At 41.9% G+C, this 15,114-nt stretch overlaps 2 protein-coding genes across 7 annotated transcripts; one reads left to right on the top strand and one right to left on the bottom strand.

Annotated features, from left to right (window-relative positions):
* Positions 1 to 221: 221 nt before the first annotated feature.
* Positions 222 to 5,452, top strand: LOC103722891 (probable BOI-related E3 ubiquitin-protein ligase 2). Of its 6 annotated transcripts, none has more exons than XM_026799894.2 (4): positions 222 to 371; positions 505 to 602; positions 695 to 996; positions 4,650 to 5,452. In XM_026799894.2, exons 1-4 carry the CDS (start codon positions 313 to 315, stop codon positions 5,175 to 5,177), a joined length of 987 nt encoding a protein of 328 aa, XP_026655695.1. In that variant the 5' UTR covers positions 222 to 312; the 3' UTR covers positions 5,178 to 5,452. The 6 variants fall into 6 exon arrangements, with proteins under 6 accessions (XP_026655695.1, XP_008811838.1, XP_008811836.1 ...); XM_008813616.4 differs by having other exon boundaries at positions 223 to 371; positions 505 to 590; XM_008813614.4 differs by having other exon boundaries at positions 226 to 371; positions 499 to 590.
* A 6,642-nt stretch (positions 5,453 to 12,094) lies between these two features.
* Positions 12,095 to 15,114, bottom strand: LOC103722892 (uncharacterized TPR repeat-containing protein At1g05150-like). The gene has a single exon (XM_008813617.4). It carries the CDS (start codon positions 14,812 to 14,814, stop codon positions 12,370 to 12,372), a length of 2,445 nt encoding a protein of 814 aa, XP_008811839.1. The 5' UTR covers positions 14,815 to 15,114; the 3' UTR covers positions 12,095 to 12,369.

Genomic DNA, 15,114 nt, shown 5'->3' with positions numbered 1-15,114 from the left:
TTTGAGTAATGCGAACAATGTCATTGCTTTTATTAAAGTAAGTAAAAAGTTTTTTTAAAAGAAAAACAGTGACAGGAAGGCTAAAAAAAAAAAGAATGCATCATTTCAAGCTGAATATGTGGAAAGTTGGGCTTTATATGGTTGTTCTTCTGAAGGCTCCTTCTAAAAATGTGGGCCCCACCTATGCAGCCTTTTTCTCACCCATCACGACAAAATTAGTGCATAAACATCGCCGACAGCTCCCTTTCCGACCCTGCTGGTATTCCGACCCTCCCCACTCTCTATTTTCGCCTCTTTCCGTGTTCTTTTGCCATGGCTTTCTTTCCCCACCACCACCTCCAGCAGCCGCCGCCGCCGCCTAATACCTACAGGTATTAATCCAATTCCCCCATTTCCAAGACCCCAGCTTTTCTCCCATCTCGCTTTCTCCCCTCTTCTATCTCTCTCTGCTTCCATGCCCTCTCTTTCTCAAGTAATCTAACCCATCCGTGAAAAAAGAAGCAGGAATTTTGCGCCGGCCGATGGCCAGACCACCGCTCCGATCGCCTTCTTCAGCCCCACGAGTTTCCCCGACCAGGCCCAGCCTTCTTGTAATCTCTCCCGTAATCCCACCATTTCCCCCAATTTCTAGGGTTTATGTTCGTCCGTGCCTTCCTACTGACCTAATTCTTTCTTGAAAATCTTATCTTGGTAGTCGTTCATGTCATGGGACTCGCCCCGGGCTCCGTTCCCGCGGCCGATGGGGGATCGAATGGGTGGGAGCCGAGGAGTAAGAAGCTCAAGGAGCAGGACTTCCTGGAGAACTCGCAGATCTCGTCCATCGATTTCCTGCAGACGGGGTCGGTCTCGACCGGCTTGGGGTTGTCGTTGGATGATCGGAGGGTGGCGGCATCCTCTGGGGATTCGCCGCTGCCCCTTCTTCCTATGATTGACGAGGACATCGATCGAGAGGTTCAGAGGATGGACGCCGAGATGGACCGCTTCATCAAGATTGAGGTAGTGTGCTTCTAGAGTTCCCTGATATGGATATTTCCAGTTCATTCTGCTCACTTTCCATACTTATGAAGTTAAACTCAAACCGAAGGGATATTGGGCTGTGTTATGATGGTTTCCTCTCGTAAGTTAAGACTTATTTTTTGTTTGTGCTGGTTTGACGGAAAGTTTGCCTTTTTTTTCGTTTTTCTGAGGCCTAAGACGGGAAAAGTTTGCTTCTTTGTGAGAGAATCGGGAAAAACTTGATCGGATCGCCTGTATCCAGTTAATATTGAAGAAAACATATAATTGTATGATCTGTCCGCTTTGTGTTGTTGTTTCTCTGCTTACGGTGAATAAATACAAAACAGTACAGATGGTCTCGTAGGAGTGGTGACCCAAAGAAACAAGAGTGATATCTCAAGCAATAAATTAATGGGCCAAGTGGTATAGTTTGAAGAAATAAATAGCTTGAAATGGGACGAGCACCAATTGGTACATCGGAGTGCATGATGATTAAGAAAGAATATAGTTCTCTTGGTCTATTATGAAAAAAACGTTTACAAGATTTCTATCGTCCCCAGACAAGGGAATATATAGATGGATGATTACATGAAATAATTCCATGAGTTGAATATTTGGACTCATGCATCAGATTGATTCTTAGTTAACAACAAGATACAAAATATCATCTCATGCACGAGATATCAACATCATGTGTGTGGAATCTTGAAAAGGGCATACTATGGTTCATGGTTATTAAGGGTCAAGCTTTTTAGGCAAGTGAGTTTGCAAGTAGTTTGGTCCAAGGTTACACCACCACTATGATACTTGTAATTTGGTAAGGGTGTCACTTTTGTCTTAGTATCGTATCTTTCTAATTCTTTGGGCCATGTTTGGTTGTTAGGAATGGGAGTCAAGAATCATTTTCCTGTTCTTGGGAAATCTATCAGTAGGAAGTAGGAACCATTGGGAATGGCTAATCTAGTTCCTTTGTTTGGATAAGTATGAATAATGTTTAGAAAATAAAGCAAACCTAGTCGCATAGAACATAGATTATTATTAATTAATATTAATATTAATATAATAATGTCCATCCAATTTGCAGTGGTAGCTGGTACCACTGGACTGTGGGTTAGCCTTCCTAATTTGCTATATCTGATTTCCAGCCCTACTTGCTTTCAAATCGAAGGAGAAGAGAATAAGGGAAGAAAGAGAGGAAGAAAAGAGGAAGAAGAGGAGAAAAAGAAGGCATGGTTCCTTCAATTTGCCAACCTATGGTGACCTTAGATCTATTTCCCTCCTCCCTTAATCCACGATATCCCATAGCTGGCACTCATCAGTGTCCAGTGGACATATTCATATGAAACAGAAGGGTTATAGTCATGAGAGCATCATTGTCATGGGCATCAGGGACCTGGCTGCATTTTTAGATTAAATGGCAGGCAGTGCTAGCGGAGTATCACAAAACTAGGAGATGGCTCTACAACAAATGTGGAACAAATCAATAAGATGGAGTGTGGGCATAAATATGTGGGCTTAGCGCAAATTGTATTTTTCCCAGAGGTCATTTTATTTTTAAATTTTTCCTTAACCCATTGTAGGAGTTGAATTGAAACTATTTGACCAGTTTGAGCGGTCAAATTGTCTGAATCAACAATTTAGAATGGGTTTTTTTTGGATGACACTTGTTCTTCACTTTTCACTAGCACTTAAATTTTATTTATATGCATTTTTAAGTGTCAAAATCTTAAATAATTCTTATCCATAATTGGAAGTATGAATAAGTCAATTAGTGGGCAAATTAACTGCTCACTGGCCTTCTTGATCACCTGCATATAGATTAATTTTAAAGTCATGTAATCTTACATATCTTTGCCACATGGTTGTAATCTATGAAATTTGTCATTGCGTAATCCATTTGATGAATCATTTCTTTACTGTGTCATATGTGTTCTATGTGTTCACATTCCCCTTTACTTGCTGAGTTCAATGTTTCTCTAGTCTCTTGCACCATTTAAGAACCACGTCCTCACTTTTATTTTTACCAAACAACTATAACATCTTCAGACACTTGGAGGGAGTGAGAGCTACACCATCTAAGGGCCTGTTTGGAAATACACATCGGGATAGCTTGGGATTGCAGCATGGAAGGCACAGAGGGAGGGAGTGGGAGAGTGGGAGAGTTCAGGGGTCATGGGCCCCAATCCCCCCCCTGGGATTAATGAAAAGTCCTTGAGAGATGCTCAGCCGCCCTCCTCCTCCTACTTCCTCCCAACCTTCACCTGCAATCCAGTACCAGCCTATACCAGTGGATCTATCCAAATAGGCCCTACATGTAATTCCGCATGCAATTCTCCAATTCCAAAGATCTTATGGTATATCTTCCGTGATTTTTCCTTCCCCTTCGAGGAAATTTGAGTACTGTTGAAATCACCTTCTAATTTTGCATATAGTCTTCCATTTGAGTGTCACAGTATATATATTGCACTCCTACCATTGACTGCTTTATCTGCAGGCAGCCGAGCAGGTGCATGGGAGGGCAGGTGCAGAGAGGTTCATGGGTGTGTGGGTGTTTTAGGGGGGAGGGGGTAGGTGTTTACTGGTGGGGTGTAATCAGAAACAATGAGCAGGATATTAATTTTATTTGAAAATAACCCATTGACTAGTAGGGTAGGAGCATTGATGTTGAGAAGATTGGAGCTGATTGAATCTACAAAAAAGCAATTTCAGAATAGCAATATAAAAGGGAGGGACAGTGCACGATGCTCCCATCATTGCAGGGGCAGGGAGGGTTAGATGTATGTCCCTCATATGCAAAGGGGGCTATTCCCGTGTTTTGAACTCATGACCCTGAGTTATAATGAAGCAACCTTACTATTACGCCAAGGATAATAGCAGTAATAGCTGAAAATCTGCAAAATTTATATTTTTACTGACAATCAACAAGGGGAACAAGACTGCGCCCTGTAGGGTGACCAAATCCACAATCATCAACTCTCAGTTGTTGAGTGACCACCAGCATAGAAGAGAGGGATGGAGAAGCAAGAAACTAAAATCTCACTTCTATATCCAAGGGATGACCTTATTGCGATGTAAGCATGTTGTTTCCTTACATAAAGTAATTGCCTAAAGAAAAAACCAGTTGAGAGGAGCAATTATCTGCATTGAGTAAAATCTGCTTTCTGCATTAATGAACTATGGGCCTTTTCTTGTGCAGTGGTACACTGGCATTATTCTCATCCATTTTGATATGCTAAATTCATTTGTTAATCTTGTGTGACTAGGATCTAAATGAAAAGAGCTCATTGTTTTTGTTGTTCTTGTTTCTGCTTAAAATTGACACAGGATTTTCTATAACTTAACCCTTCTTTGAAAGGGCATTGAGTGAATTATTTTCCTTCTCTTGTATACCCGCATTATTCACATTCAGCTTCTTATGCTGAACTGATTTGTACTCTTGTTTGACCAGGATTTCGTGAAAAGGCCTTTTTCTTTATTGTTCTTATTTCTGCTCATGTTGGAGATAAAATTTTATATAATTTCAAAACCATTTTTTTGCTGCTGTGTATAAGTATTCACCACAACTCACACTTTGTCTTGCTTTTGGAAGTTTTTCTGCTGAGGTAGGTCTTAAACAGAAGAAAGCAGTACTTATTTTCTTATATGGAACATAGGTTGAGCGCCTTAGGCAATCAATACTGGAGAAGGTGCAGACAAAGCAATTTCAGACATTGGCTTCCGTCGAGGACAGCATCCTGAGAAAAATGCGAGAAAAAGAAGCGGAGGTCGAGGAGATCAATAAGAGGAACACGGAGCTTGAGGAGCAGATGAAACAGTTAGCCATGGAAGTTGGTACGTGGCAGCTTCGTGTCAAGTACAATGAAAATATGATCACTCACCTCAAGTATAGTCTCGATCAGGTGTATGCCCAGAGCAGGGATAACAAAGAAGGGTGTGGTGATAGTGAGGTAGACGACACGGCCTCTTACTGCAATGGAGGAGTCATCAATTTACAGCTAATGTGCAAGGAGAACAAGGAAATGAAGGATTCAATGGCTTGTAAGATATGCAAACACAATGAGGCATGTATGCTTTTGTTGCCCTGCCGACATCTTTGCCTCTGCAAAGAGTGTGAGAGCAAGCTGAGTTTCTGCCCGCTGTGTCAGTCCTCAAAGTTTATCGGCATGGAGATCTATATGTAATGAAATATTGTTGTATTGAAAATCCAGTTCATCCAGCAGGTTTGTCCTCAATTATTATTGACTGGCTGCTGTGAATATCTCTCGGACTTAAATTATAGGACGTCCAGTGAATATGTCATACATTTACCATTACTTGGACTTCTGAGTCATTCTGTAATGTGCTTTATATGTGCCCTTGTAATTGAACTCTCTCCTAAAATTTGTTGTTTCATTTGACTTTCTCAATGTTTTTCAAACAATTCGGATGTTCTGAACGGTCAATTGACGCGTACTCAGTGTTTGCTTTGTCTCCATGTTCGCTTGATTGTCTGTGGTGCTAATAAATGTTCTTTATCACTATAGTGTGCATCCGTCGCATTTACCCAAATTGTTGGCAATGGTAAAAGTTATGGGTATCGAATATCTAAATGACAGCTTGTGTTCTTTTCTCAACCATATTGCAAGTGCTGAAGCTGAAGTTGATGGCATGATATGTTCATATGACTTGGGGATGTGATTTCCATTTCACCCATGCACTTGGTGCTTAACATACTATTTTTCCATCTGTGAAGGGATCATGAACTCATGGAAACGTTCTTCACACTCAGAGTTGAGTGGATGGTTGCTTGATTGAGTTTTTTTTTCCGGTAATTCGTCATCATGCTAGGAGATGTTTTGGCTCAGATACGGTGAATCATCTCGTCACCATTTTCTCTCCGTGCAATTATTGGTTATTCACATGCTCACTTAAAAACTTAGAACAGGGTGGCAACAGGTTGCTTTAAGGTCACGGGTGATTCCGCCGGCAGAAGGGGCTCTTGTCTTGCATGCGGGGTGTGCCCTAGGTACGAGTTCTCCGCCGGCTGGTACGATTACGTTTTGGGCTGTTATAAACTTGGAGCCTTCGGGTTCCTTGATGAATTTTTATATGTTATTTAATTGCCCATGGAATGCGTAGATTAGGGAGGAGGAAAGGTATTCATTTATTTATTATATAAAAAACAAAGTTATGATTTCCTCCCCCATTACTTTCTGATGCCCACAATATTGTATTGCTGCAACCATGTTAGTGCCATATTAACATGAGAAATTGACGGTAATATCTAAAGGATGATAGCCTCGATGTCAACAACATTAAGGACCTCAACTATGTGTTGCTGTCCAAATTGTTGTGGATAGAGTATGGTGCAGGCTCGTAACATCTAACTATTATCATCGTAGCAGCAGCGCTTTTCTGGAGTGGAGTTCTGATGGTGGAATGACTCAGTTTTGCCGAGCATTAGATATGATGTAGGCTGGGGCCAATCGGTATACTACTAGACCGATATTTGAAGAGGTAAGTTTCAGCAGGTGTTCGTTCAAGGTAGTGGTAGACAAGAAGGCTAGAGTTGGAGGATTCTGTTCTCAGGATGCTCAGATTTCAGCTTGGGATGGTATGGTTCATGGCTCGTGTAATCGTGTTCTTTCACCCAGCATCTAGCTTGGCAGAGACTAAAAAGAGCCTCTCTACAAGAAGTTCGATTGATTGAGATACCGGATCGAGCTTGGTGGAGATGGTCTTTGAGTGGTATCTTCTCCACTCAAAAAACATTTATCGCCCCCTCCACCTTTTGCATCCTCGCTTTCCCCTCCGTTGGTTTGAAGCGCTGCCAGATCTACCAGCTCACCTGAACATGAACAGAAAGAAAAGATTTAGTCCATTAAAGTAAATATTTTAAACGACATTTAATTAAAAAATAAAAAATGAAGAACCCATACATCTGATGGTTTGTGTGGATATGCTGGAGTAATGTATCAGAGCGATGGCAGATACCCTGTAATCAGATAATGCGAATTTATTCTGCTACTCAGTGATTCTGGTTCTTTGATTTGTTCGCAGGAAAGTTTACAAAAATATTTTATCATAGATGTTTATTATAAATAATAAATTTCAAGTGTAATTATTATAAAATAATATCTAGCAACTAGTTATTATAAACATAGTCATCGACAGCTAAGTCATCAATAAAAGTAATTATCAATCTTCATGTGGTATTTTATTAATTTGTAAACGAACAAAAACACAAAAGAAATTACGATGCCAAACAAGCGTTAACATACAACCGTGCACAAAATTCCACTCTAATTTAAAATTCCTATGCTCCAAAGTAAACTATTTTTTTCTGCAGATAATCCCAATAACATAAATTTGGTGCACAAGACCCCCACCATTGCAGAGTTTTGGAGAAAAGAAGGAAAGTTACAGATGCCTTAAACTGCATATGGAGAAGCCATTCGTGTTTCGAATCTGACCTGCATGTCACAATGAAGCTAACTTACCATTACACCAAGATTCATGCTCTCCCAACACCATAACAACACATGAACAGAAAAAGAAAAAAAAAACTGCGGCCAGACTCCAGAGGCAAATGAAGCATCAATACTAATTCTGAGAACCGCCTACTCTGGTGGACACCATCGAATTAATAACATCTAGTATCTTCATTTGCCATGGCCAACAGGTAGGAGAACCCTTTTAAGATAACTTGTCTGTCAAATAATATGTGCTTTGAGGTTCCTACCAGGCTCTTGGGAAGAAAACAATGCCATTTACAATCATCTATCCAGCAAGTAATGGCAGTCTATTATGCATGAGCAAAATGGTAAATTAAATATTTCTAAAACTCATAACTAAGATGCTATCAATGCAAGTAGATATAGTGAAAATTCAATCTTTAAGCCAATTAAGAAATGTAGGGCTTGAGAAAAGCTAAAAGAATATGGTGCAAAAATCAAGGTCCTTGAACCAGTCTATGTTAGGCTTCAAATATAAAAGATCACTGGCATGAGCTTCCAACATATGGGTCATCTGTATTTTCTCATGGCAGAGACCATCTGCAATACCTATATGTCTCCAAGGACATCCAGATGACAATTCTAAAAAATTTTTTGACTGTTACAAACTTTCAGATTTTCAGATGCCTCTGAGCTCCTTCAGTACGGAAGAAACCAATTGATCAATATGCTCACTGCATATAAAAGAATTGCTGGTTATATTATTTATGAAACTAAGCATCAAAAAATATTTATGGCCTAGACACCATGTAAATCATCCTACCATCAATAATCTAACTATAACATTGGTAGCATAGAAGAAGACATTCTTGCATGAAACAAAATAAAATGAATTGATTATTCTTAGAGGTGCATAACATCTAAAGGAGGTATTATTATAGCAGTTTTTCCAAGGTGCCTCTGCAGTATATAATCAAATTCTCATAGGACCTCTTTTGAGACCACCATGAAGCCTTATAGCCTACTCCAAGCATTAAACTTCCAATAACGTGAGCGCTTGAGTTATCTAGGTTTTAATATATCATGACATGGCTCCAACCATTGTAATTTGAAACAAAATATTTCAGGCGCAGAAGACCAGTAAAGTTAGTACTGAGTCACTAACATTAAGTTAATATAAAACACCACTACATCTGCCTCATCTTAAATCCATCTAGATAATGATGAATACTCCTCTTGTCAGAACCAATATTCTTTTCTGCAGATGTAAGAGGGGGGTCGGAAGTAAACAAAATTATCATTCCAAAAGTAAGAGGAGATTGGAGACTTGTAGTAAACAGGCTTCATGTACAACAAACAAATGATGCTCGAGAACCAAATAAAAATACTATGTTTCTTAAGGCTTGAATATAATTGAGAAGTATGATCGCACTTCCTATACTGTTATCATAACAGAATATCTGAAACGTTCAGGCAGTTATGCCAGAATTTCAGTAACAAGAGAGAGTGAGATACTGAAATTTATACCACTTCCTAACCACCAAAATCACCATGTTACTGTTCTCTTGCTATCCACCGCTGCAATGTCAATTTTCTCTGGTCCTCCAGTTAGAAGTTTGAAATACCGAACAAAGAACAGAAAGATATGTCATCGTCAACACTAAGTAACCAACACAATAACGATTTCACCATGGATCTTTGATCAACAAAAAAACATACATACAAAACAAACCACAGTAACAAAAAAGTTATCCAATTTTTCCGAAGTCCTATCCATGAATTCTGGCATTTGGTCCAACAAAGAGCTACATCCACTTTCAGAAAAACACTGCACAAAGTTGTAATGACACTTCCATCACAGAAGACATAATGATCTAACATATTGTGTAAAATTGCAATCAAGCAGGAGAAACTTGATGATCAACCACCAGAAACAGTCCTAGAGAGGAGGAAAAACAAAAACTTGTGCAACTCTGGATATGTTGGTTTATCTGTTTTATCTTCACTATGAAAGCACACAGGCACCAAGATAATGAGTCTACCACACATCAAACAGATTCACAACTTCAGTGCATTGAAATAAATTTACTAAGATAGCGAGATGTTTCATGACAGAACACAGAACTACATATATATACTAATCCACAGATACAAATAGATTTATACATATGCAATACACAATAGATGTATATATCTTTAGCGCTTTGGAAAAACATATGAAGATAATAGAACTGCAGTTTAAGATTGAACTGTCAGGCAACATCAGCTTCCAACCAAGTGTTTTATATCCCTATCTCTGTTGAAGATTGTCAGTTTATCTGACATGATAGATGCTGATTGTATTCCTGCATACATGCCTGATCATGAAAAATCTTGTATTGCTATCGTAGTTACAATATAAACACATTAAACAGATTCACATTTTCCTGCTTATGTGGATAATTTTATTAAAAAATCTCAAGATTTTTAATGTATGATGCACAATAATATGTCAATAAAGTTACTTGTTTTACGATTTAAGCCTTCAGCCTCATGAAATGAATATTCTACAGATGATCATGTTTATGAAGCATGGAGTCTTACGGCTTATATCTGCCTTATTAGCAAAGTTACTTGCATTAAGATTTAGAAGTTTTGCATCATGAATTGAATATTCTATGTACAGTCATATTTGTGGAGATACTGTCATTAGTCTTATGGCCTATATCTAACTAAACAATAATGCAAAAACAGTTACATGTTACGATGCCCATATATTAGTAAGTGGCCAAATCTACCCTATATAATATGATGGTGACAAGCACCAAAATGGCAGCAAAAAAGGAGAGAGACAAGGGCTTGTATAAATTTTTGTGCTAATTTAATAATCAGAAAGTATTCAGTATCTAACTGTCTGATCTTGCGAGAAATTTAGCTATGATGCTAACTAATATGTAGACATGTAGTTGTATAAGGAACTTTCAAACTGAGCTCAATTGTTTATTGATTTGATCATGACATTGTTATGCCATAACTGTTATTAAATTTGTTTCATAGGATTATCAACACATCAGTAAGCCCAAATGACAGGTACTAAAAAAAAAGAAAAATAGAAAAAGTAGTCAGACAAAGCACTTTACATGTACACATTTTCATGCAACTAAATATTTGACCGCCGCATACATTCTCCAGTATATTGCCAAATATGTAAATATAGTTTCATGTCAAACACCTATTATTGCATATATCCATCCAAAAGACACAAAGTTCATGCAAGGAACTAGTTATAATAAAGGTAGAAACAAGGATGGTGAATACCAGTGCATATTGACTGTACCATGCAATAGCATTAACGTAACGATATTGACATGGTACGCACCTTGCTTTTATTGTTGTGCCACCAATAGGCTTATCAAGTGATGGTACAAGAATGTACTGGTAAGGTACCAATACCACTGCTGCTTATGATGCCAGTATCATATGCACCAAGTGCAGGTTTCTTGGGCAATATAGATTAGCATTGTTAGCAACACATGATACACGTGTCAAATTTAGAAGAATATGACATGGCAACCCTTGATAAACCAGACATGGTGGGATATTTGTACATAATTTTTCATGTGTTTGTAAGTAAATAATGTATATGACTATCTAAAAAGAACATAGTTTTATTTGAAATGAGGTTGGCGCACCAGATCTTGAAAATCATATTGGTTGCACTGCATGCCAATGCAGAAAAAATTCTTCGCAAGAACTATATTCAAATTTATTTAGCGAAGCTCCCAATTTATATCAATAATTATATTTTGACATGATGTCACCGTGTTAAATGCATGTAAATGATGCCATATGTGCCAGAAAATAAACAAGCTTACAAATGCTACTATTGGTATTGGGCATACTGCTTACCCTCTCGAGTGATCTTTACAATCATGTAAATTTCTTACATCCTACTTACTAGCTATTAACATTTTACTCAATCTAATTGCTTTCCCAAAGTAATTTATTGTTAAACTAAATTTCAAATAAACTTATTTAGCATCATTAGTAATAAAAGCCCCACACCTTCCCCTGCTATGCCAAAAAAAGGCATATAAGAAGCTTGATCACATATTAATATCATACATAAGCATTTAAATTCAAGCTGGTCTTACCATCTCCTTTCACCACTGTTGTTTTCTTCTTTGAATCTTGTTTTAATTGCTCTAGCAGCAGAGTTCCATAATTCAATAAAAAAAATATTAAAATTCTCAAAATCTAATGAAGTATTCCCTTCCATTGATCTCTCATATTCAAACATCATTTAAATTTCTTTGCTGCAATCAAATCCAGAAAACAGTAACTGATATCAAGTGTCAATATTTCCAATAATACTCAACACAGAAACTAACAAAGTGAAACCATCCATACTTCATAACAGTGTATATGTAGACAACGTGCAACCAGTTTGACTACATTAGCATAGCTAAAAAAACCATCGGAAAAAAAAGTATGAAATTGACACTTTGTGTTGGAAGCCCAAAGGCTTGGTATGCCACTAATAGTTGTTGGCAAAACATGTCCAACACACCAAGAGACCCAAAGTTTAATGCCTACATGCAACACCACCATCAAGGCATCCACAACCGATATTAGTTTAAGCATACAAAAACCAACCCGTGTGCACTAATCCAAAATTTATATCATATACAGCTACAACTATAGAAATATTTATAACCAAACATCATTAGAATTACAGAGTAACAGCAGTCACCTTGCATATATCCATCATTGTCAAGCACTAATTAACAAAGAATTAATACAACTGTCCCCTAGACAAGGAAAGAGAAAAACTAACCTACCTGAACAAACATTTAGTTTACAAAATATGGGTTGCTAATCAGACATACTCCCAGCTTACCACAAACATGTTTGCACAAGATCTGATCTGACAACTACATGATACAGATTCTTTATCTCATCAAAGATCACCTTGCGAGCTCTTAGAATGTAAATTAAAGCACATGCACTTATCTTTCATAGCTTCAGACTCGCTTCCATACTCTTTGAACCTGTACTCCTCCTGCTTGCAATCCGATGGCACCTTCCCTTCACTGTAACAACGATTGCACAAGCTGAAACGATACTTTGTCTCCTTGAACCTAGACCCTATAATTGGGTACCTACATATCGAGCAGGTGTGCCGGCCATGACGAATTCGGTCGCCAGCTTCAAGCTTCACCAAGGTGCCTAAAATTCCAAAACCCCAATCTGGATCATTAAACATCTCGAGAAACTCTGCATATGAAACCATAGACGGATCCGACTCTCCATGCAATTCGAACATGTCACTGACACCATGTGAAGGGATATAAACCGCACGCAGCAGCTTAATATATGTGATCACATCGCTTCTCCTAATCTGTGTCCCTCCATCACTGTTAGACCGCCATAGAAGCGCATCAAAGACAGCCCGCTTGCGCTTCTCGAGCAGCCCTGAGCAAATGGGAGCAAGAACAGCAAAGAACAGCCCCAGATCAACGCGGCCCGATCCAGTGGGATCCAAGACAGAAAGAACCTTCTCATTGATTGCTTTGACAGCCCCCTGAAATGTCTCGGGCTTGAGAAACCGAAGCAACCTTCGGAGAATTGCTTCCAGGGCAGCCTTGCGGATGGATTTCTCTGCAACTCCACTACCAGAGTAGGATATCGGAACATCAGTCTCATTCATTTCCTTCTCCAAGAGGTCCACATCACAGCGGCTCAACCTCGTGACCCTCTGGAATGCCCTTATGTCCAGGGCATTGGCCAAATCCTGCCTCAAAGTGGTCTTCCTTCCCACCCTCTTGAACTTGGATGGCTCCACGATGAGGAAAGCCACCTCTCCCTCGGCACCATTCCCTTTCGGCGGCTTCTTCTTCTGGAGCGTCTTTAGATGGGCAATGGCGTCGTAGACCTCCACTCTCTGGGTCATCTTGAAGGCCTCCTTGAGGGCCTTCCTGGCCTCCTCCGTCTCCCCAGCGCCCAACAAAGCCACAGCCTTGTTCAGCTGCGCCCGCCAATTGTTCGGCCGGACGGCCAAAACCCTGGTGTACATCTCCGACGCCCTTGCGAACCGGCCGGCGTCCATGAACAAGCCCCCGAGGTTATACAGAGCATCGACGTGGCCGGGCTTCAAATCTATCGCCTTCTGGAACTCCTGGATGGCCCTCTCGTCCTCCCCCATGGCATGGAGGGCCGAGCCGAGATCGCAGTGGGCGTCAGCATAGTCCGGCCGCAGGAAGACGGCCTCCTCCAAGGCCTTCTCGGCGGCGCGGTACTCGCCGACGCCGAAGAGGGCGCTGCCGAGGAGCTTGAGGGCGCGGAAGTGCGTGGAGCAGAGGATGGCGGCCTCGCGGTAGTGCTCGCAGGCGCCGAGGATCATGCCCTCGCCCTCCATGGCGATGCCGAGGTTGACGTGGATCTGGGGGAGGATGTCGGCGGACTGGGCGCCGCCGGCCTCGGCGGCCTCGAGGGCGAGGAGGAACTCCTCCTTGGCCTCGGCGTGGCGACCGAGGGCGTAGAGGGTATTGCCCGCACGGAAGTGAGCGCGGACGTCAGTGGGGCGGAGCTCGCAGGCGCGGCGGAAGCTGCGGAGGGCGTCGCGGAAGAGGTGGTGCTCGTAGAGGGCGCGGCCGAGGGCCATGTGGTTGTCGAAGGCCTCGTCGCGAGAGCGGGCCCCGTCGGCGCGGCCGCGGAGGGCGGCGACCTCCTTGACGAAGACGAGGTAGTCGCGGCCGGTCTCGTCCCAGATGACTACTCGCCGTTCGGAGTCCGGGCCCATCTCGCGCGACCACCCGGCCTCCGAGAAGGAGTCGAAGTTGTTGTTGTTGCCGCTACTGTTGTCGCCCGCGGTGGAAGCGGACTTCTGGAGGTGCTTGGAGCGAAGGCGCTTGACGAGGATCTCGAGGTCGTCTAGGAGAGTCCAGGAGGAATCGTAGACGATCCCATGGTTGGGGGAAGTGGCCCAAGGGGGCGCAGCGGCGCGGGGGACGGCAGCCTTGGGGACGGAGAGGAGGGGATCGTCGACGATGGAGGAGGATGCAGCAGTGGCGGCGACGGAGGTGGAGGCGGCGGCCTCGGTCTCGCCGGGGAGGTGGAGGTCAAGGGCGTCGAAGTCGCGATCGACGTCGCCGGCGCCGTCATCGTAGGTGCGGAGGAGGCCATCGAGGGTAAGGCCGCGGTCGGTGTGGATGAACTCGGCGTAAGTGCGGAAGACCTCGTCGAGGATGGCGCCGATCTGCTCGTCGCTGAATTTGACGCGGGGATTGACGGCGACCACCAGCGCCGTCATCTCCTCCCGGTTCAGACCCCCATCGCCGTTCCCGTCGAACCGCTCGAAGATCCGCCGGACCTTCTCGGCCCGCGTGCCCCGAGACGACGCCATCTCTCGCGTCTCTTCTCCCTTCTTTTCCTCTTCTTTCTCTTCAGTTTTATCACATGGGGAGCAGGAGCAGAGAAGGAGGTATAAAGGAACCGGCCTTAATTAAACCAACCATCACCCCTCTCTCCCTCATTCTCCTCTTCTTCTTCCTTTTTCCTCCTCTCTTTCCCTATTTATCTCTTATTTTATCTGAGTACAGACTTTCTTAAATATTTCTTTTCATCGGAACCGGAGAACGGAGGAGGGAAGCCGGGGGAGGAAGGACGGTTGGGAGGCGAAGATGTGATGGGAATGATGGAGATC

Source organism: Phoenix dactylifera, chromosome 8 (assembly GCF_009389715.1).
Source record: "Phoenix dactylifera cultivar Barhee BC4 chromosome 8, palm_55x_up_171113_PBpolish2nd_filt_p, whole genome shotgun sequence".
NCBI lineage: Eukaryota > Viridiplantae > Streptophyta > Magnoliopsida > Arecales > Arecaceae > Phoenix > Phoenix dactylifera.
Note: the sequence above shows the minus strand (reverse complement) of the source record. Positions and strands in the feature narration are given on the sequence as shown.

Coding starts and splice junctions, on each gene's coding strand:
- LOC103722892 (XM_008813617.4), bottom strand. CDS start 14,814: ATGGCGTCGTCTCGGGGCACGCGGGCCGAGAAGGTCCGGCGGATCTTC.
- LOC103722891 (XM_026799892.2), top strand. CDS start 313: ATGGCTTTCTTTCCCCACCACCACCTCCAGCAGCCGCCGCCGCCGCCT. Junction 372..498: donor CCGCCGCCTAATACCTACAG/GTATTAATCCAA, acceptor CCGTGAAAAAAG/AAGCAGGAATTTTGCGCCGG. Junction 997..4,649: donor ACCGCTTCATCAAGATTGAG/GTAGTGTGCTTC, acceptor TATGGAACATAG/GTTGAGCGCCTTAGGCAATC.